This window comes from Jatropha curcas, chromosome 1, assembly GCF_041381405.1.
Source record: "Jatropha curcas cultivar XTBG-Jc1 chromosome 1, XTBG_Jcur_1.0, whole genome shotgun sequence".
In the NCBI taxonomy this organism is placed as follows: Eukaryota; Viridiplantae; Streptophyta; class Magnoliopsida; order Malpighiales; family Euphorbiaceae; genus Jatropha; species Jatropha curcas.
The window spans coordinates 5,591,851-5,613,413 of record NC_143151.1 but is presented as its reverse complement, the minus strand read 5'-3'; the positions used below and the strand labels follow the sequence as shown (position 1 = coordinate 5,613,413).

Genomic DNA, 21,563 nt, shown 5'->3' with positions numbered 1-21,563 from the left:
CTAGATGCATGCAAAGTTCCAGAATGATAAGACAAAAGCTCAAAAGGAGCAGTAGTAAAAAATAGCCCTGTTAAGGACAATATGAAATTGTGAGTAGTGTTGGATAACGTATACTGTCCATTGCATATGCATACATGCATACACGGATAAATGTTATGCATTCATACATGATAAATAAATTCCATCTAGGTATAGTTGCATTATTTAAGGAATTGTTATTTGTGTTGCATTATTTGTTGTTAATGAACATTATCTGATTAGTTGTGGCGTGTTTTACATATTTTTTGTTTATGTGGAATTGGAATGAAGTGAGTTACTATTGGGATTGTAAGGGTGGCTTCGATACTGTCGGCTATGTATGGAGAGATCAATGCCCCCGAGTGCATCTGATGAAATATGATATGGATGATATGGAAAATCACAGATGGCCTCCCGTTGGTAGGGAAAAGAAAAGAGAGTATAAATAAAATGAGAGGGCTGGTCAAGTAAGGTGGAGACTAATCAGCTATGTAAGGGGATCGGTTCCCTGGTGCACACGTAATGAGAGGGTAGGTCATGTGTGAGAACGGCTCGTCAGGATTTTTGGTGACGCCACTGACCTATCTCCACTTAATGTGATTATGTGAAAGTGTTAGTATGTATGGTTGATGATACTATGCCATTTGTGTGATTGACTGTATAATTATATAACTAGTTGGATGACTAGATTGAATTTAATACGTATTTGTGTGATTGTATGGGGTGTGAAAGTTGTCTAATCCTACTTACTGAGTTTAGGCACTCACCCTTGCCTTAATATTTTTCTAGATTACAAGTCTTTGAACATCTTGTTGTCCTCTGTCATCAGATAGATGTCTAGAAGATACCTTAATAAATATTTTGAAATTTTAAGTTCTTAGATTGTTCCGTAATTACGATAGTCATGTATAATAAATTTAGAAAATTATTAATGTATTACATATTAAAATTTCTATTATGTAATACATTAATATTAACCTAAAGAATTGTGGAAAATTGATTTATCATTAAATATGATGATATGAGCCAAACGAACCTAAGACTTATGATATTTGAATGTCGATAATATTAGGCCTAAAGCCATTTCTAATGAACATGAAAATTTATTCAGTATACGGGCGTTGATGGCTTTAAGCCTATCCAAGTCTTAGTGTCGGTTCGGCCTAAGGTAACAGTCGTGACATAAACACCTATGGACAAGGAAAGATGCGATTTAGATTTTAATATTTTTGAATTGTTATTATAGATTTTTACATAATACAATATTGCCCTCCGATTGTTGGAGAAAAACAATAATATGAACTAAATACTAAAAAAAAAAAATTGTTTCCTAATAAATAATTAACTTCCAAACAATATATGTTTGGAAAAATTAAATTAAAAAAGTAACACAAAAATAAGGGAAAGATATAAATTGGTCGCTTAATTATAGTTAAAATATACTTTGGTTTTTCTATTCAAAAAAAGTCTCTTTTCACTGTTAATTGATTAAGAAATTGATCCCTAATTATAATTAAACTAACTATGAGATTTCTTAAATTATGATTTCATTAACACTTTAATATCTTTATTTTAGACAGAAGTACAAAAGTGTTATCAGAATTATAATTTAGAAATATTATGTTCAGTTTTTGGAAACAGAAATCCTTATGTGTTAATTTAACAATAATTTAGGATCGATTTTTTTTTTTCAAAAAATAAATAAAAACTATGCCCTTGCTTTGAATAAAACCCCTTGCATTGATGTCGTTGCACTGAAAAGAGGCATCCCTTAGGGTATTCTACCTTTCTTTTATATCTTGCAGACCATCTTTTCAATTTTCATGTGGGTATATATTCTAACGACATTTTGGTTCTTAGTGGGTGGTAGCCAAACTTAAGTTGACCTATGAATCTATGATAGAGTGGTCTTAGTTTGAATGGCATATATACCCCACACATCCACCCCCTTTTATGAATATTATAAAATTATTATTTTTCTTTATATTTCATAAATTTATTATGAAATGAAATTAAAATTGAAAATAAATAAATTTTAAGTATATATAACAATTTTAATAATAAAAGGCACGACTAAAAATCCTCCATAGAATGATAAAGCGACACGTCAGTGTAAAATTTCTGCTTGGCATTTATTCGAACAGGTTAAGCTCATGGTAAAATTCCCCCCGTTTTTTTCTTTGATCGCTTCCTCTTGAAGAAAGCAGAAAAACTGGCAGCAAAATGTTGCAGTCAACTATCTCGCGTTAAATAACATTTTCCCTTTTGAGCATCTTCTTCTCCTTCTTCTTCTTCTTTCTATCAGCCAAAGTCCAAAAATCTCATTATCATCTTCTTCCTTTAGATCATATAACAAAAAAGAAAGCTAACCAAGACCCATAAAATTCCCAAGTACAGGACCCACAAAAGAGTTCTACATTCAATGCCTCGAAACGAAAGATAGCTCCATTAGATTTGAGCTAAGTTTTCGTGGGATTCACTTTATTTTACTGGGTTTCTTTTTATGTCCAGAGGGAGATTTTTTTAGAAAAGATTAGATTTTCAGGCATCTCTGCTGAAATGGTTCTCTATTAGGTAATTTCCATTGCCAAAGACAAATTTCTTCTTTTTTTTTTCTTTTCGTTTTGTTTTTTGCGGTAGATAATTTCTTGATTTGATGCCTGATTAGTTATTTTTTGTTTTTACTTAGTTTTTTTTATGTCGGTTCTATGTTTATCATATTAAAATGCAGATTATCTCTATAGCATAATTGTAGTTGTTTGGCTTATGTTATTGGATTTTAGGCAACTGAAGCAAAATGATTTTATTAAAATGGACAATTTGTTCCAAAATAGAACATGGTTTTCTTTTCTTAAATCGACAACCTGATATAGCAAAACCCATTTGTGATTGAAATTGGGGATATCATTAATTGTAATGAATTTACATTTGTGACCAGAGTTGTGGAAATTAAGCTGTGAGGATCATTCTTGCATTATTCGAATGACATGGCTATATGGTTTGTTATCATGTTTCTTTGACACTATTACATCGTCAATGAGTTGATTTAACTGAATGTTGCCTTTTGATACTTGAATTTGCTGATTGTGCTTATCAGCTTGGACTTGTTTCTTCTCTTGTTGGTTTGATTTGCTTATTAGTTTGTGATTGCTTTCTCTAAAGTATCAATCTTGAAAAATGTCCGATATTTTGGGACTATTTCAATCGAAAACTTAGCTGTTGAGAGTTTTTAGGTGCTGAATTTGTGTCCTTGAGTTGTATTGACTTAGTGCATAGCTGGGTGTTTGTGCGTCAATTCACTGGATGAAGTTTTTGTCCATAATGAAATAAGGAAGGGAGACGATTTTCTAGCACCATTTCCTTTAGTGTTCAAGGAACAGGGAATTTAAGGGGGACTAAATAAAAAACCGAGGTAACAGAATACAAGCTAGAAGCGAGGAAAAAGGAAGAAGAAGCAAAGGGGAAAGAAAAATCCTTTGAAACCAGAGAGACCATTGTTGGTGAAGACATGGGATAACAACTTTTTAGCGGATCTTGGATTTTCAAGAACTGATTCTCTTTATGAGTCCATTAGGTCTTACTTCAAAGAATAAGAAGAGAATGTCTTGAACTTATATTTCAAAGGGGATTGATGTGTTCTAGTCAATAATCAATATTGTGAATTTTGAAGGAGAGTTTCATTTCCAGGTTTTTCAGAGTTGAATAATTAGGAAGTAATAGATCCTCAGACAGTGGGTGTTTGGATAAACTAAGGGAATAGAGCGGAATGTCTTATCATAAATGACATGGTGATTTATGAAATAGTGAGTAAATGGTGATTGGTAGCGTTAAACTGGTTCAAATGGCTGCGATTGAAATTGTGATTGGTAGTGTTCAACTGATTTATGAGCCGCAAAGAAGAGTGAGAATGAGAGAATGAAGAGGCTTGAAGTCATTTGCATATGAATCTTGGTAGTTTGATGAGCGTTAACTGAAACATTTAGAATTATTACTATTTCATTTCTTGTACAAGAAACACAAGAATTATATTAAAAAAAAAGTTGCTCAGCACTTGCGTGATGTTAGTCACATATATGTGTGTGTGCGCGCGCAGAGCAATGACCTGTTTCCGTCCAGCACATTTTGCACTGGCATTGAATTGTCTTTTAACTTTTTCCTGTATTCCCTAACAGCACTGCTATTTTCTCCATTTTGTTAGTATATCTTTTTCTCCTCTCCCAAGCAAAATTAACGAGAATTGAGTGAGATGAGACTCTGAAAATGGATAAATACACGTATTTTTCTTTATTGCACTATTATTTGCTACTAATGATGAAGATAAATTTTCAGATCTAAGGCACGCCATTGAAAATGGAGATATTGTTGAATCAAAGGAATCAAGCTCATGGAAATAGGACATTGGAGAAGAATGCAGGCATAACATATTTTTTTAACATGATTTTGTTAATAAAAATGTGAGAAGTTGATTGGTATTGATTGGCAAGCTGACGAATCAAGGCCATGATAGGCAATCCAACCCATCCCTTGAGCAAAGATGAAGAGTCTGTCAAAATGCAACATTGCAACATACATATGCTTGTTGTTATTGTTGCCTCTTGGTGTGTTCTCTCTTCGCACTCTTCTTTCTGATCCATGTGACCCATCAAATGAGTTGGACCCACAAGCCCTCAGAGCAGATCAAATCACTGTCCTTATTAATGGATACTCCGAGTCCCGCATCCCTCTCCTCCAAACAATTGCTGCCACATACTCTGCCTCCCCGCTTGTATCCTCTGTGCTGGTCCTCTGGGGGAACCCTTCCACTCCGCCTCAAACACTGGCCCACTTGGCCCATAATCTCTCCCTCTCCTCCTTTGGCATGGCTACCATCACCCTTGTACGCCAGCCTTCAAGCAGCCTCAATGACCGCTTCCTCCCTAGATCATCCATTAGGACACAAGCTGTCTTGATTTGCGACGATGATGTGGAAGTTGATCGTAAATCCTTTGACTTTGCATTTCAGATTTGGAGATTGAATCCTAACCGACTAGTTGGGCTCTTTATCAGATCCCATGATCTCGATTTGTCATCAAGGAAGTGGATTTACACTGTGCATCCAGATAAGTACTCGATTGTGCTCACAAAGTTCATGATTTTGAAAAGCCAGTATTTGTTCGAGTACAGTTGCAAGGGGGGGCCTAACATGAGCGAAATGAGGAGAATTGTCGATCAGATGAAGAACTGTGAAGATATACTGATGAATTTTGTGGTGGCTGATAGGACAAATGCAGGACCTATATTGGTGGGTGCAGATAAGGTTAGGGATTGGGGAGATGCTCGTAACGAAGACAATAAACAAGGGCTGGGATTGAAAGATGCAGGAGGGAGCAAGGTAACAGCAGCGGGGTTGAGCAGTAGGAAAAGGGAGCATAGGAAGAGGAGAGGACAGTGCATAACAGAATTCCACAAGTTGTTAGGAAGAATGCCATTGAGGTATAATTATGGGAAAATAGTTAATTCAGTTGGTGAACAAGGACTGTGCATGAAAGGGGGCAAGTTGGTCTTTTGCGATAGATACCAATGATTTTTTTTTTTTTTTCATTGTCCAAGAAAATATTTGTTCAAACTGAAATTTCATTTCCCATTTAAAATTCTCTAATATATCAGAAAAAAAGTTAGCATGTTGCTTGTAATGTACAGAAACAAAAGAAATTTTGTCAGCAAAGCAAATAGCTAAAGATGATAATTTTATTCTTTCAAAAGACAAACTTTATAATATTTGCTCTCACTATGATTCGATATATGTATACAATTTTAAACTTTGAACTATTAGTAATTATAAGTGTATCTATTGTTGATTATGTAGATCATCGTAGTACTTATTAATCCATTGGTCTATAATATTGATCTCAGTATTTCTTTGTGCGACCAACCACTCTGGATCTGTTGTTTTGTTCGCTCGAAGTATGTCCAAGCAATGAGACCCTGCAATATACAACTTTTCTGTATTAATAACATCTTCCAAAAATAAAATGTATATTACTTTTCTATTCTTGAACCAATTTACAAAATTTTTTTTTTATGCCATTTGCGTATTCTTAATGTGTGAGAGAAATTATTCTTAATTCAGGATTTAATGTGTGAGAGAAATTATTCTTAATTCAGGATTTATAGCTGCAGCTTTTCATAGAGTATTTTTCACGAATCGAACTTCTTATATTGTAGAAATTGACCGTTGAACTCAATAATATTATATCACTTGAATCATTTATAGTTTTTTTTTTTTTTTTTTGTTAAAAACGAAGATGTATTTCCCTCAAAGACAATGAGAATAATTAATAATATTAAATATTTAGAGGCTAATTCAATTATTTCCATTTATAAGTGTAAGAACTGAAGCAGAACTATTTAAAATATATTCATTATTAATAATCAAATAGGACCAAAATTATCTTTTGAAATAAATAAACTGAATTAAAATGAAAATGTATGGTGTTCAATTAAAGTTTACACATTTGTTGTATAGACTTGAAAGCATACCTTTGCTTGTATAAACAGCAACAATAGTGTCTGATATGTTCTCCAACACCCTATAATCCGAGAACAAATTCTTGTTAAAATAATAAAAAAAAAAAATATTGGATTTCTTCCCTCAACTTGTAGTTTTTTTTCCTGAAGAGAAAAAAAAAATAATATTTTTAAATTTTTTTTAGTAGAAAAAAATTAAACAAAATCCATAAAATAAATGTAAAACCACGAATTTCTCTATTTTAAGATTTTTATTTACCCGCCACTACTAAAAGGATCTCTTAATCCATTGGAGAAAATGATGTTGCTACCAAACCTCTGCAGAACGAGTTTTATACTCTGCAAATTGCAAAAAAATTAAATGATTAAACCAATAGTAAATTTAATATCTTGGATGTTGGATGTGATTAATTAAGCGAAATATATAATTAAATTAGGGAAAATTGGGATTAAAAAAGAAAATTAAATAATTATCCTAAGGTAGCTAGCTTAGATTTGTTGAACTATTTAATAAATAAATAAATTAAGACAAATAAAATAATTAACATACATGGCCTCCATAATAGGTAGTGACCCAACGGGGCCTTGGTGGTACGCCATAGGATGCCTTGCATTCTTGAACGAAGGCATTGAGATCAAAAGGAGCAGGTGGAAACATTGTATCATTGCCACGCCCAATTGGTATCACCATCTCGCTACATGTCTAAACATCCATATTTCATTAATCAATTCTCTTCATGATTAATTAATATAATTACATAATTAAAAATCTCAATAATTCAATATACATGTCTTGTCATACAGAATCCTTAACCTCTATACTGAAAATGCATACAGAATAACCTCTATGTTAAAAATGGAAACCATAAAAATTTTTGGTACAACATCTGTCAGGCTCAACTGAAATATTAATATAAAAAATGGTTGTAATCCCTTATTCCCAGAAATTTGAAATTAAAAAATTCTCCTTAACTCTCCTAATTTAACGATGAATTTTACATTTACAATTTTAAACCAGAAAACGCCTCTTATCTAAAAACGTTTAGACCTTTCAAAAATTCTTTTTATATTTTTATTTCTATATTTAAAAATTTGTCTCTTATATTTAAATTCTAGCATCGTGACAATGTTTATCATTAGCATTTTTGTTGAAATTTTTGGGAAGGAAAAATGAAAATGCATAAGATGATTAATAATATTTTGCACTTTATGTTTTTTGCACTTTGTTCAATTAACAAAAGAATGTGTCTATTTATAGGCTTCAATTAACAAAAGAATGTGTCTATTTATAGGCTTACAAGTGAATCAAATAAGACCTAAAAATACTCCTAAAAATCATTAATCCTAATAACAAAAATATCAAATTCTATGCAGAAAATCTGCACTAAATAAAATTGAAATCTCAACAGATTTTTCATAATATTATTTTGAATTAATCCTAACAATTTTGACACTCCTAGAAAGATTATTAGCACTACCATGGAAAGCGATAGAAAAGTGGGGATAGAGTAATAAGTAACGGCCAGAATTGAGAATTTGATTAAATACCTGCCATCTCCAACCCACAGATGTTTCAGATACATTGGTGGGTGAATGAATATAGCAAGTTCTGTTTCCTCTATAAGCAACAACACCGCCAAATATTTTGCTGAGTGTATCATTCCCATCACTATCAGTATTGCTTCCATCTATGCCATTGCAGACCACTGTCACTGGATATTTTGGTGGCTTATTGTACTGAGCAGCACCACTATACATTGTGTCCAAGTAATCTTTGAGCTCATCCACATCGGTTAATGGTCTAGAAAACAAGAAATATAAGCAAATAATTGATAAATTACAAGATATATATATATATATATATATAGTTGTATACAAGAAAACTTTTTGGGTGATGTTCCACAAAAATAGTTATTTAAGTTATTGTTAGCTGATCCTTGTAGTTATAAGCTATTTTACTAGCATTTCATCAAACGTAAGATAATGTTTCATAATTACATCACACCAATCAAAAAAAATATTTAGAGGGGATGAAAAAAATTTTCAACATTTAGAGGGGTGAAAATTGAAAACAGTTTAATATTTTAAGATAAAATATAAAAATTTATATGCTTTATAAGGTAAATTTTAGAAAACTTTTAACATTAGGGGCAAGGTTATTGCTAGCCTACCTTGGTTCCACCGTTGCATCATATAAAGTTATAAATAATACTCCTTCTGTCTCATTTTTGTTTGCTTGTTATTCCTTTTTTTTTTTTATGTACTAAATGTTTGTAAGTTTTTTAAATTTATCTATTTAAATAATTATTTTTCTCATAATAAACTTTATGATTATTCATTAGAGTTTTTATTAATATTTTAATAAGTTAATGGTAAAAAAGGCAAAATAATATTTATTGACTAAATTCTTAACATGTGGATTTTGTCAAACCATACAAACAAAATGGGACAAAGGGAATAGTAAAGACACTAAACGTTATATTAAACTATGTTGCGAAAAAGGCCTAATTAATTATTATGAATTAAGACTTAGTGGTTAGATTATGAATTAAGTTATAAATATGGATGCAGAATACTTTATCGATCCAATAACTATATTATTATATAAATATTTTTATAAAAAACAAAATATAACATGTATTATCACTTATTTGTGGAGGAAATTAATACTTGCAAGTCTTGAATTTCTTGCTGAGGATTGCAAGGCCATTAGGTTGAGAAGCAAGTTGATCAATTTCTGGCCATGATTTTTGTATTGTCTGATAGCAACTCTCACTAGCTTCCTGCATAAGTAATAAATTATTCATCAATCAAACCTTTTCATGTGAATGTGATGTAACATCTACATTAATGGACAAAACCATTAATTAAAAAGATAATTACATTTAATCAGTATCCTGATCTGAATTTGAAAAAACCACTGTAATTGAAAACTTCAAGAAAAATTATCTTGCTGATTAGAAATTTTCAATATATAATATCCAAAATTCAAGAACTTACAAACCTTGTAATCTTTGGTGACAAGAGAATAGTATCCATCCTGCGGAGTGATATCATCAAAGTAAAGAATTGGCGCTGATGAGGCCAAGGCTCCAAGTGCTATGTGAGGGTACTTAAGACGAAACCATGAAGCCAGCACTGAAACACAGAAAAACGAAATGAGTTTGATTGACCTAGAGGAGGTTTACGAGTCCATTTATGAATCAAATCAACTTTTCATTGAAACGAGGATATTTTTGAACATTCATTGAAAAGAAAAAGGATAAACTAAAAATTATTTTGAAAAATCTCATCCTTGCATCCCTATTCTTAAAAATTTTTTTATCCTCCTAATTTCAAAACCTGTTATATACTTTAAATCAAACATTAATAATAATTTAAATAAATAAATAGAAACATAAAAAATTATTAAATATGACAGGAGCATGTTGTATCACTATATTACGAGATGTATTATAAGTCTTTCATAATTGATGAGTAATACTTAATAATTTCTTGTATACGCATACATGTACAGGCACCTACTTCCACCATATGATCCTCCGATGACGATGACCGGAGAATTTTCAGCGTCAAAGGTTTTCTTTACATGAAGTATAATCTCTGCATAATCTGCAAGAGCTTGAGCGGAATTGAAATATCCCCGAACACTAGCATTTTTCACAGCTTCTTCTTGTGAACCAAATGGGATTGACTTCCCATAAAACCTGTGCTGATAAATTTTTAAAAGAAATATATAAATATATATTTATATTAATCACAAATATTAATATATAATCGAATCCCTCAAAGAAGTTAAAATCACTAATTTGTACCTCTATATATACCAAGAGAGCTTTAAATTTAATAGCATTATCAGAAAGAAAACCAACAATATAAAGATCACCATCAAGAGGTGCCTCTGCACCAAAATATACGAAAATTGGTGCATACTTAGAATTAGAACCACCCCAGTACTTAGAACTTATTACATATCTTTGCTGAAAGGTATTGTAGCTTTCAGGGTTATAATTGAAATGATCAAGTGTTTGGTTGTAGAAATATGTCTCCAAATCATCAGAGAGTGATGATTCAGATAAACTTTCAGGGTCTTCTAAAGAAATTCTTGGTCCTATTGGGCTAAGTCTTGGTATATTAAATTTTTTTGAAGTTGCAGAAGTTAAGAGAATGAAGAAGAAGAAGAAGAACAGAAACCATTGGAATAGACATTTCGAAGACATTGTAATGTTGCTTCAAGAATATCTATTTGTTTCCAAGGTTTTACTTGTGAAATAAAGTATGTACAAGGAGCATATTTATAGACCAATAGTTGCTTATTTGCTTATATTTTTTGCATAAAATTATTTTACTTAAATGTGGGTGTAAAAACTCGGTCAATCTGATAATGACACACTACAAAAAATTAAAAATCAAAACCCAACTTTAAGATACAGGTATTAAGGTTTGAAGGCCTAATAAATTGCAAAAAAATCTCGAAATCTTTGCACAAGCGATATGAGATAAAAATTTTAAATAAAATATCTCAAGGTCTTTGCATAGACAATATGAGAGAGAGAATTTAAATGGAGTTTTTAGAAGAATGCTCTAAAATGAAAAAAAAAATTATAACTCATTTTCATATATTGGCTAGACATGTAGAATGACCTCATGCACTTGTGTTTGTGTACATAAAAAGTTTCCACCGTTTTAGCTTTAATGGTAAATTGGTGGTGGCGCTATTACAGGATGGGTGGCCAGTGGGCTACATCATGTTCATATAGAACACATTATTGTATTTTGAGTGGAACAACATGCGCTGAACCAAGTTAATAATTTGTAGTGGTTTCTTATTTTCTAATTTAAGTGCTGAAGTGATAAAAGGCTGCCAATGGATGGGTGGTTAATTTTTTTTACTTATGTGATGGGAGGACTATCTTTATTGTGTACCTATAATATTCTTTTAGTTCATTGAGCTCATCTTTAAAATCTAAAAATTTATTGCTTTTAACCAATAAATATAAAAATTTTTATCTGTTTTAGTAGATCTAAATTAGGAAATAACTTTGTCCTGATTTTGGATATAAATTATAATATATCCCACTAATTAACTACTTATCCTAGGGCTGTGTAGTGATTTGCTTGGAGTAAAACTATAACTTGGATAAGTATAGACTACTATAGAGGTCAATGGAATTTAAAATTAGGGAATAAGCTGGAAGTGGTAAAGCATTGACTGACTATTACAAAATGACTCAAAAGAAGCAGTTGCTTCAAAATATTTAAAAAAGAAAAAGACGAACAAAAGTTTTAAGGATTTTCAAAGCCAAGCCGGCATATATTGTTTGATTTGCATGTATCTATTTGCCAGCTTGTGCCATCTCAGGCAGTTAAGTACTGCAGAAGAAACAAAAAATGATTTTACACTTCAGCTCAGTTTCACAGTAAAGATAGCTTTCAGTAGGCATGTCCACGGTTCCCCCGCTTCCGGAACCGGTGGTTCCGATTCCAAAATTTTTGGAATCGGATTTGATTCCGATTCCGGTTTGAAACCGAACGGTTCCAGTTCCGGTTCCGGTTCCTTAACGGTTTCAAAACCGACGGTTCCGATCGATTTTCCGGCGAATCGCATAATTTTAAATTTTAAATTTTAAATATTAAAGACCGGTTTTCAAAATTTAAAAAATTTGTGAAAGTTATTTCTTAAAAAAATACACCTAAAAAATTAAAAAATGCTTCAATTAAATTTATTTTTTTTAAAGACTTGAACTTAATTATTTTTTTTAAAAAAGTCTTCAACTGAATTTATTTTTTGTCCAAAAAAGTTTGAACATAATTTAAAAAAAAAAAAAGGCTTGAACTTATTTTTTTTTTTAAAAAAAAAAAATTAAGTTGACTACGTATCCTCTTGGGGTTTAGATGAATCAAAGCCCACGTAGTTAAGTTGCCAATAAAATTTTTTAAAAAAAAGTTAAAAGGTTCAAACGGTTAGAACCGCCGGTTCAAACCAGTTCAAACCGACGGTTCTAACCGGCCGGAGAACCGGCAGTTCCATCCGGTTCTGACCGGTTTGTGGAACTGCCGGTTTGCAGTTCCAACAACATTGGAACCGGAACCGACCGAAAATATCCGATTTTGATTTCGATTCAGACCGGTTCCGATTCCAGGAACCGTAATATGGCCACCCCTAGCTTTAAGCATCTTTATTAAATCAAAATTCTATACATATTAATTATAGCATCTCGTAACATAGTTTAAAGTTTTTTTCCAAATTTACCTAATTAAACAATTAACGAGCGATATTTGGAAGATGGAGAAGGAAGCAGGGTCTCCAATAATGTGATAAAGTGGAATTTGGTTTGAATGAAGTTGCACTATATGAGGCCATGGTGGTGACTTAGCTAAAAGTGACGTCACTTGACAATAGTGTTGTCAAAAGACAACATTGTCCCACCAATACTGAAATAAAATAATCAAAGCTAAAGTGCAAGTGCCCATAAACAAAAAAGCAGTCAACTTACGTGGCTTGAAGACTTTATATATATGTATATATTTTAAATAAAAGTTCCTTCCTCACTTTCTACTCACGTTTTTCACATTTCAGTTCTAGAATAAAAAACAGATTCCTGTTTTCGCAAAAGAAATCTGTTTTTCAAACAGGAAGTAACGTTCTTGCTTGGGATTTTAATTAAGATACCAGTAATCTGTAATTTAGTGATTATTTAGCCAATGAAGCCTTAGGCTATAAGTGATCTCTAAACTAGGAAATAAATTTTGTTGATTTCAAATTAAGATAGTATTTTCTCCGTTCCATTTTGTTTCTAAGGTTTGACAAAATATACAAATTAAAAATTTAGTAAATAAAATTTATTTTGCCCTTTTTCATTCTCAAATTAGAAACTTTGTAAATATTTTAAAATATTCAAAAAATGAATAACAAGTAAAAAAATATGAGATGGATGGAGTATTATTTTTATAAAAAAATTAAGTTTTAACCGATTTATCAAAATGTCATAAATTATATTTTATTATAAATATCACATCTCACAACTATTCTACAAACAGTAATCTCCAAAAATCTATTATAGAACCGTGAGACTTAACTGGGTTAAGACTCAAGCCTCTGAAATGAAAATCTGGACACAACGGAAATCATAAATTAAGCTTTAAACAATTTATAAAAATATCATAAATTATTTTATGAAGAACTTGACTAAATCTGTGGCTTTCATGTTTATTACTGTCTTTTCTACAACTTCCACGAACGGTTGATTTTGGACAATTCATATAAAAATTATACTTTCTTAAACCAACAAGGTTCAAAGAATTTTCCCTTCAATAAGGACAATAACAATGATCGACAAGACTCCATTATCCCCATAATTCTTGATATCAAACCTCAAAGATTACTTTTTTTTATGGAATACAATCTTGTCCGTTGTTCTTGTGCTTATGTAATAGCTAGGTTAACGTTAAATCCTAGTAACATTTTGATTCCTTGTCTTGTTGTTATTATTCATAAAATTTATTTCCTAATGGATATAGGATCTAATATTTTCTACCCTATTCAAAGAATTAATTTATAAAATATTAAATTTTTTTATGAATTATCTAAAATCAACCGTTTGGAAAAATTATAGAAACAATAGTAATGAATATGAAATCAACCATCGATTTATTCAAGTAAGTTCTTCATAAAATATTTAATGATATTTTTATAAATTAATTAAAATTTAATTTGTGATTTTCGTTGCGTGGAGATTTATGTTGCAAACACCTGAATCTGAATCGGGGTATTGTAATATGTCTTTGGCTATTGCTATTTGTAGAATATTTGTGAGACATGCTATGATGTTTGTGATAAAATACAATGTGTGATATTTTGATAAATTGGTTAAAATTTAATTATTTATAAAATAATATAACTTGTAAAAATAGAATAATAAAATTTGTATTTATTGCTTTTTAAAGAATGGCAAACAGATGGAAGGGATAATGATTTTCAGATTGCTATTGATGAGTATATAAAATACAAGAGCAGTAACAAAATGCCTACAATACAGGAATACGTTTTACACTATCTCAGTAAACATCCCTGTGATCAAGGAATAGGAATAATAGAAGTTTGACTACGAGGTTTAAATAATATTACTCTTATCACCCCCCCGCAAACTCATGGAAGGAACCACCTTGAGTTTGGATTTCAATTGAAGAAACCGTGGTTTGGACAATGGCTTTGTAAGTAAATCTGCAAGCTGATCTGTTGTGGAAATATGAGAAACTTGAAGAACTTTCTTGCGAACTTGATCACGAACGAAATGAAAGTCAAGCTCGAGATGTTTTGATCTTGAATGAAATACCGGGTTGGCTGCTAGATATGTTGCAGAAACATTATCACACCAAATGCGAGGTGTAGCTTGAACAGACTGCCGAAGTTCACGAAGTAAACACTGCAACCAATAAACCTCAGATGCCGTTGAAGCCAAGGCTCTATATTCAGAGTCTGTGCTTGAGCGAGCAACTGTTTTTTGTTTATTGGAGCACCAAGAAATTAAATTTGGACCATGAAAAACTGCATAAGCCGAGGTACTCTTACGATCAGTTTTATCACCACCCCAATCTGCATCATTGAAGGCAATTAATGATGGTGTCAAACATGATTGAAACAACAACCCATGGTCAGCAGTGCCTCGAAGGTAACGAAGAATTCTTTTCACCGCCTGCCAATGATGAACCGAAGGGGAGTGCATGAATTGTGAAGTTTTATTAACAGCCATTGTAATGTCCGGCCGCGTTAGAGCTAGATATTGCAACATTCCCACAACTTGTCAAAATAATTTTGGATCTTCAAAAGTTGGAGAGTTGTCTACAAAGAATGAAGTTTGTGGAGAAGAGGGTGTACTCACAGATGAAGCTTCATGCATATTGACACGTCGTAGAATTTCCCAAATATATTTTGTTTGGGACAAATGTAAACCAGCAGTAGAAGATAGAACTTCAACACCCAAAAAATAGCTAAGAGGCCCCAAGTCTTTTAAAGCTATATCGGATTTCAGCTTGTGTATTAGTGTTTGCAGAAAACTGATGCTAGACCCTGTTAAAATCAAATCATCAACATACACAAGGCAATAAGCAACATGAGAGTCATGTGAGAAAATAAACAAGGAGCTATCTGCCTTGGAGTTCTGAAATCCAAGCCGTTGCAAAGCTTGAGCTAGACAAAAATACCATGCTCGAGGAGCCTGTTTTAACCCGTACAAAGATTTGTTTAAGGCACACACATAATCAGGCTTGCTATCATCAATAAATCCTTGGGGTTGCTCCATAAAAACAGATTCCTCTAGTTTTCCATGCAAAAAAGCATTGGAAACATCAAGTTGACGTATAGGCCAGCCACTACTAACAGCAATAGATAGAATTAATCGAATAGTAGCAGGTTTAATAACTGGACTAAACGTCTCAATGTAATCTATCCCTGGCCGTTGGTGAAAACCCTTCGCAACTAAGCGAACTTTATAACGTTCAACAGACCCATCTGATTTTGTTTTTGTACGATAAATCCATTTACACCCAACAATATTTGAAGCATGAGAGCGAGGGACTAAATCCCAAGTACCATTGGCAAGAAGAGCATCAATTTCTTCAGACATTGCTTGTCTCCAAATCGAGGATTTTGCGGCTTCTGTATAAGAAGTAGGTGTCACAGAAGGAACAGAAGTGATAAACACTTTAGGCTTTAAATTTCCCGTTTTTGAACGGGTTACCATAGGATGGCGGTTGATTGTAGCCTCTTCTTGTGGAGGAAGTAGAGCATTGGTAAGTGCAGAATTTGTAGTGGATGGTGGCAAAACTAACACAGAATCTGTTATGGCAGGTTCTGAGATAGGTGCAGCAGTGGTTTCAGGTATGGTTATGGCAATAGGGACTGCTTGTTCCAATGTATTAGCAGCAGAAGGTAATGTTGGAGAGTTCGGTTGAGGTAGAGGTACAGCAGCAGGTAGGCTATTGGTTGAGTTGGTAAGGTTGGGTAGTGCATTACTAGAAGCAGTAGTGCGTGGTTGAGCAAGTGAGAAGATTGAAGGTAGTGGAGGTGGTGCACCGAGGACAGAAGAACACCCATCACTTTCTTTGAATGGGAAAACCTGTTCATCAAACAAGACATGACGTGAGTAAAATATTTTGTGAGTAGACAAAGAGAGACACTTGTAACCTTTGTGTAGAATACTATACCCAAGAAAGACACATTTAGTGGAGCGTGGTTCCAATTTATTTTTAGAATAAGGACGCAACCATGGATAACACGCACAACCAAAGGTACGAAAAAATTGATAATCCGGATGTCGTTGAAAAATAACGTGATAAGGAGATTTGTGCTTAAGTGTGGGTGTAGGAAGTCTATTAATAGTGTAAACTGCCGCAGCAAAGGCATGATTCCAATATTTCGGTGGAACAGAAGCATGAATTAAAAAAGCTCTACCAATTTCAGTTATGTGACGGTGTTTTCTCTCAGCACACCCATTTTGTTTAGGGGTGTGTGGACAAGAACTACGTTGTATTATTCCATTGTCACTCAAATATTTTTGGAGAGCTTGGTATTCTCCACCCCAATCAGATTGAAATTGTTTAATGGATTTATCAAAAAATTTTTCAACGACTTGCCGGAATTTAACAAAACATAAGAAGACATCAGATTTTTTGCGAAGGAAATATATCCAGGTATATTTAGTAAAATGATCGAAAAATATGACATAATATAAACAACCATCAGATGTGGAAATAGGTGCAGGTCCCCATAAATCAGAACAAATTAATTCTAATGGTTGTTTAGCAACAAAAGAAGAAGCAACAAATGGTAATTTATATGATTTGCTAACACAACATGCTTCACACAAATATTTCATATTATTAGGAGAAGCAGACAACTTATTTGACAAAAGAATTTTATTAATTGTTTGAGAACAAGCATGACCCAAACGGGCATGCCATGTTGACAAGGAAACTGAATGAATAGCTGGTGGAGGCATGGTGGATGCAAGAAAATACAGTCCATCTTTAACGTGTCCCCGATGAAGTATTTGCTTCGTGCGAAGGTCCTTAATCACAAAAAAATTAGGGAAAAATTCCAATGAGACATCATTAGAAACTGTAAACTGACGAACAGATAACAAATTGGTGTTAGAAGTGGGAACATATAAGATATTATCTAAAGAAAAATTATGAGAATTGAGAGAAATATGATTGGAACCGATACTAGAAATTGGCAAGTTTTTACCATTTGTGAGAGCTACTTCATCAGTCCCAGAATACTCAGAATGAATGGCCATGTTTTCCAGTTCAGATGTCAGATGATGGGTTGCTCCACTGTCCACAATCCACGGCTTATTGGATGGAGTTGGTGAAGAAGAGTAGTTGCTGGCAGGTTTGGTATTTTGGTTGGTGATTTTAGGACTGGGGCAAACATTGGAAGTGTGACCACTGCCTCCACAATTGTAACAGGTAGGACAATAATTCTCTAAATTTTGATTTCTTCCACGACCTCCATTGGATTGATAGCCTCCTCTCCGGCCACCTCGTCCCCTTCCTCTATAACCTCCACGAGATGACTGCCGATTGGTAAAGTGAGCAACTGCTGGTGTAAAAAGTGAGGTATTGGAACTTTGAATCTGCATTTCTTCGGATAATAACAAGCCAAAGAGATCATCAAATGAAATTGATGTGAGTCTTGCTTCAATATTTCGAGTGAAAGGTCTGTAATCGGGACCTAGCCCCCTTAAAATATGATCGATGAGATCATCTTCAGAAATAGGAGCATCAAGAGCAAGTAATTGATCGAATAATTGTTTTGCTCGATTCATATAGACAGCAATAGTTTCGGTATCACGAGACAAGGTATAAAGAGCAGTTTTTATTGTACGAATTTGTGCTCTAGAGCCAGATGCATAAGTCGTTTGAAGCCGAGTCCAAGCTTCGTGAGCAGTTTTGACACCGACAACTTGTGACAGAACCGATTCAGATAGAGAACTAAGAATCCAGCCCAACACTGTTTGATCTTTGAGAAACCAGTCTTGGAAAGCAGGATTAGGAAGATCATTAATAAACTTTGGAGGAGAAGAGATAGAACCATCAATATGATGGTACAGCTGTTGACCATGAAGAAAAGGCACAAGTTGGGTTTTCCATAGAATATAATTTGTTGTGGTGAGTTTCACTGTAACATGATTCTGGATTGAGGGAATAACAGAAGAAGATGATGCAAAAGTGGTAGAAGGCGCCATGGGAAAAAAAAAACACACGGTATTGAAACCTTAAATTTGCTCTGATACCATAAAGAATGGCAAACAGATGGAAGGGATAATGATTTTCAGATTGCTATTGATGAGTATATAAAATACAAGAGCAGTAACAAAATGCCTACAATACAGGAATACGTTTTACACTATCTTAGTAAACATCCCTGTGATCAAGGAATAGGAATAATAGAAGTTTGACTACGAGGTTTAAATAATATTACTCTTATCACTTTTCAGGTATTTAAAGCTTCAATAATATTATATTTGATGATATTTAAAATTTTAATAATTATATATTATAAACGTGCATAACACGGATACATGACTATTGACTAGTTATATATAATTCTATCATCAAGTCTAAATGATTTGCCACTTTGAATTCTTATTTCTTTAAACAAAATGTAAAACAATTTAAAAATTTTTTGATGAAATATTTCAAATTATTAATTATAATTATTTCAAAATATTAGTATATTTATGGTAGAATAAATTTTTAAAAACATAATCTCATGTTAGCATCGCAGCAACCTGCGGAGTTCTTTTGCTTGTATATACAATATGATTGAGTGCACTTAAAATCCCCTGCTAGAAGTTACCTTCACGCTTTCAATCTAAAAATTGCCAGCAACAATTGTTTTTGTGCTTTCCGTAAAAAAAAAAAAAAACTGAAATATATCATGTAAGATTAGCATTGCAAAAGATGGAATATAATATTGGTCCATGCAGTAACGGTTTGAGGAGAAAAATTTTCCGGGTCAATATATAATAAACGATCATAAAAAAAAAAAAAAAAATTATTCGCAGCTTTTAAGAGGGGTCAATTTAAAAAATTATTTGTGTATTAAAAAAATTAAGAAAAAAAAATCAATTCATAAAAATATAGATCTGCCATTGAGTCCATATCATTCCCTTAATTTTCATAGTACTTTTCGTGTATGTATACTATTCAAACTATTGGTATATATTTTCACTTATAAAAAATAATTTATTTTGACTCAGTGATATTGGGTTCTTGTATATATTTAGTGTTGACACTAGAGTTGTGTTCGGCAACACACTAAATGCTAATTTTTATAGTGTTTGATAACACAACGTTTGAACTAGATTTTAGATGTTAAAATAGCATTTTGTGAAAAGTTAACTCGTAACATTTAGCTTTTAATGTTTATTGAAAAGTTACTCAAAACAGCTAACATCTATCAAAACAGTTAATTTTGCCGAATAAGCCCTAGGTTTAAGAAAAAGGGAGAATTGTTCCCTTTATTTAAAGTGGCGTGTGGTAACCGAAATTCTATTTTATTATTGAAAGTGAAATTTCAAAAAAAAAATTACAATAAAAATTAAGAAAAAAAATCAATGGATAAAAATGTAGATCTGCCATTAGGTCCATGTCATTCCCTTAATTTCCGTAGTCTTTTTCATGTATGTATACTATTCAAAATATTGGTATATATTTCAATTTATAAAGTCAATTTATTTTGACCGTGTGATATTGGATTCTTGTATATAATTAGTGGAGACACTAAGGTTGTGTTGGGTAGCACGCTAAATGCTACTTTTTATAATATTTGGTCACATAGCGTTTGAATTAGTATTTAGAGGTTAAAATCGTATTTCGTGAAAAGTTAACTTGTAACATTTAGCTTTTAACGTTTCATGAAAAGTTACTCAAAATAGCTCACAGCTATCAAAACAATTAATGTTGCCGAACAGACCCTACGTTGAAGAGAAATGAAGAATTGCTCCCTTTATTTACTGTGGCAATTGGTAATCGAAATTATATTTTATTATTAAAAAGTGAAATTTCAAAAAAAAATTAAGAAAAAAAAAATCAATTGATAAAAATGTAGATCCGCCATTGGGTCCATGTCATTCCCTTAATTTCCATGTTCCTTTTCATGTATGTATGCTATTTAAAACATTGATATATATTTTCAGTTATAAAAGTTAATTTATTTTGACTCAGTAATATTTGATTCTTGTATATATTTAGTGGTGACACTAGGGTTGTGGTCGGTAACACGCTAAATGCTATTTTTTATAGTGTTGGGTGACATAGCGGTTGAACTAGTTTTTAGAGGTTAAAATGGCATTTTGTGAAATGTTAACTCTTAACATTTAGCTTTTAACGTTTCATGAAAAGTTACTCAAAACAGCTAACAGCTATCAAAATAATTAATTTTACCAAACAGACCCTAGGTTGAAGAGAAAGGGAGAATTGCTTCATTTATTTAAGATGGCATTTGGTAATCGAAATTCTATTTTATTACTGAAAAGTGAAATTTCAAAAAAATTACAGTAAAAATTAAGAAAAAAAAATCAATGGGTAAAAATATAGTCCGCCGTTAGGTCTATTTCATTCCCTTAATTTCCATAGTCCTTTTCTTGTATGTATAATATTCAAAATATTGGTATATATTTCCACTTATAAAAGTTAATTTATTTTGACTCAGTGATATTGGATTCATGTACATAATTAGTGGTGACACTAGGGTTGTGTTCGGCAACACGCTAAATACTATTTTTTATAGTGTTTGGGAATATAATGTTTGAATTAGTATGTAGCGGTTAAAATAGCATTTTGTGAAAAAGTTAACTTGTAACGTTTAACTTTTAACATTTCATGAAAAGTTACTCAAAACAGCTCACAGCTATTAAAATAATTAATTTTGCTGAACAAATCCTAAGTTGAAGAGAAAGGGATAATTACTCCCTTTATTTAATGTGGCGATTGGTAACCGAAATTTTTTATTATTGAAAAGTGAAATT

General features: G+C 32.3%; 2 protein-coding genes across 3 annotated transcripts; one reads left to right on the top strand and one right to left on the bottom strand.

The window, feature by feature from the left end:
• The first annotated feature begins 2,119 nt into the window (after positions 1–2,119).
• Positions 2,120–5,678, top strand: LOC105627985 (glycosyltransferase family protein 64 C3). The gene is made up of 2 exons (XM_012209270.4): positions 2,120–2,592; positions 4,348–5,678. The coding sequence occupies exon 2, from the start codon at positions 4,553–4,555 to the stop codon at positions 5,579–5,581; it is 1,029 nt and encodes a 342-aa protein (XP_012064660.3). The 5' UTR covers positions 2,120–2,592; positions 4,348–4,552; the 3' UTR covers positions 5,582–5,678.
• Positions 5,679–5,727: 49 nt separating this feature from the next.
• LOC105627984 (uncharacterized) lies at positions 5,728–10,961 on the bottom strand. 2 transcript variants are annotated; one of them, XM_089719423.1, is made up of 9 exons: positions 10,341–10,957; positions 10,051–10,237; positions 9,530–9,663; positions 9,196–9,308; positions 8,074–8,326; positions 7,076–7,228; positions 6,785–6,864; positions 6,538–6,587; positions 5,728–5,982 (listed from the first exon to the last, which is right to left on the bottom strand). In XM_089719423.1, exons 1-9 carry the CDS (start codon positions 10,743–10,745, stop codon positions 5,846–5,848), a joined length of 1,512 nt encoding a protein of 503 aa, XP_089575549.1. In that variant the 5' UTR covers positions 10,746–10,957; the 3' UTR covers positions 5,728–5,845. The 2 variants fall into 2 exon arrangements, with proteins under 2 accessions (XP_089575549.1, XP_089575553.1); XM_089719427.1 differs by lacking the exon at positions 5,728–5,982 and having other exon boundaries at positions 6,535–6,669; positions 10,341–10,961.
• Positions 10,962–21,563: the final 10,602 nt, after the last annotated feature.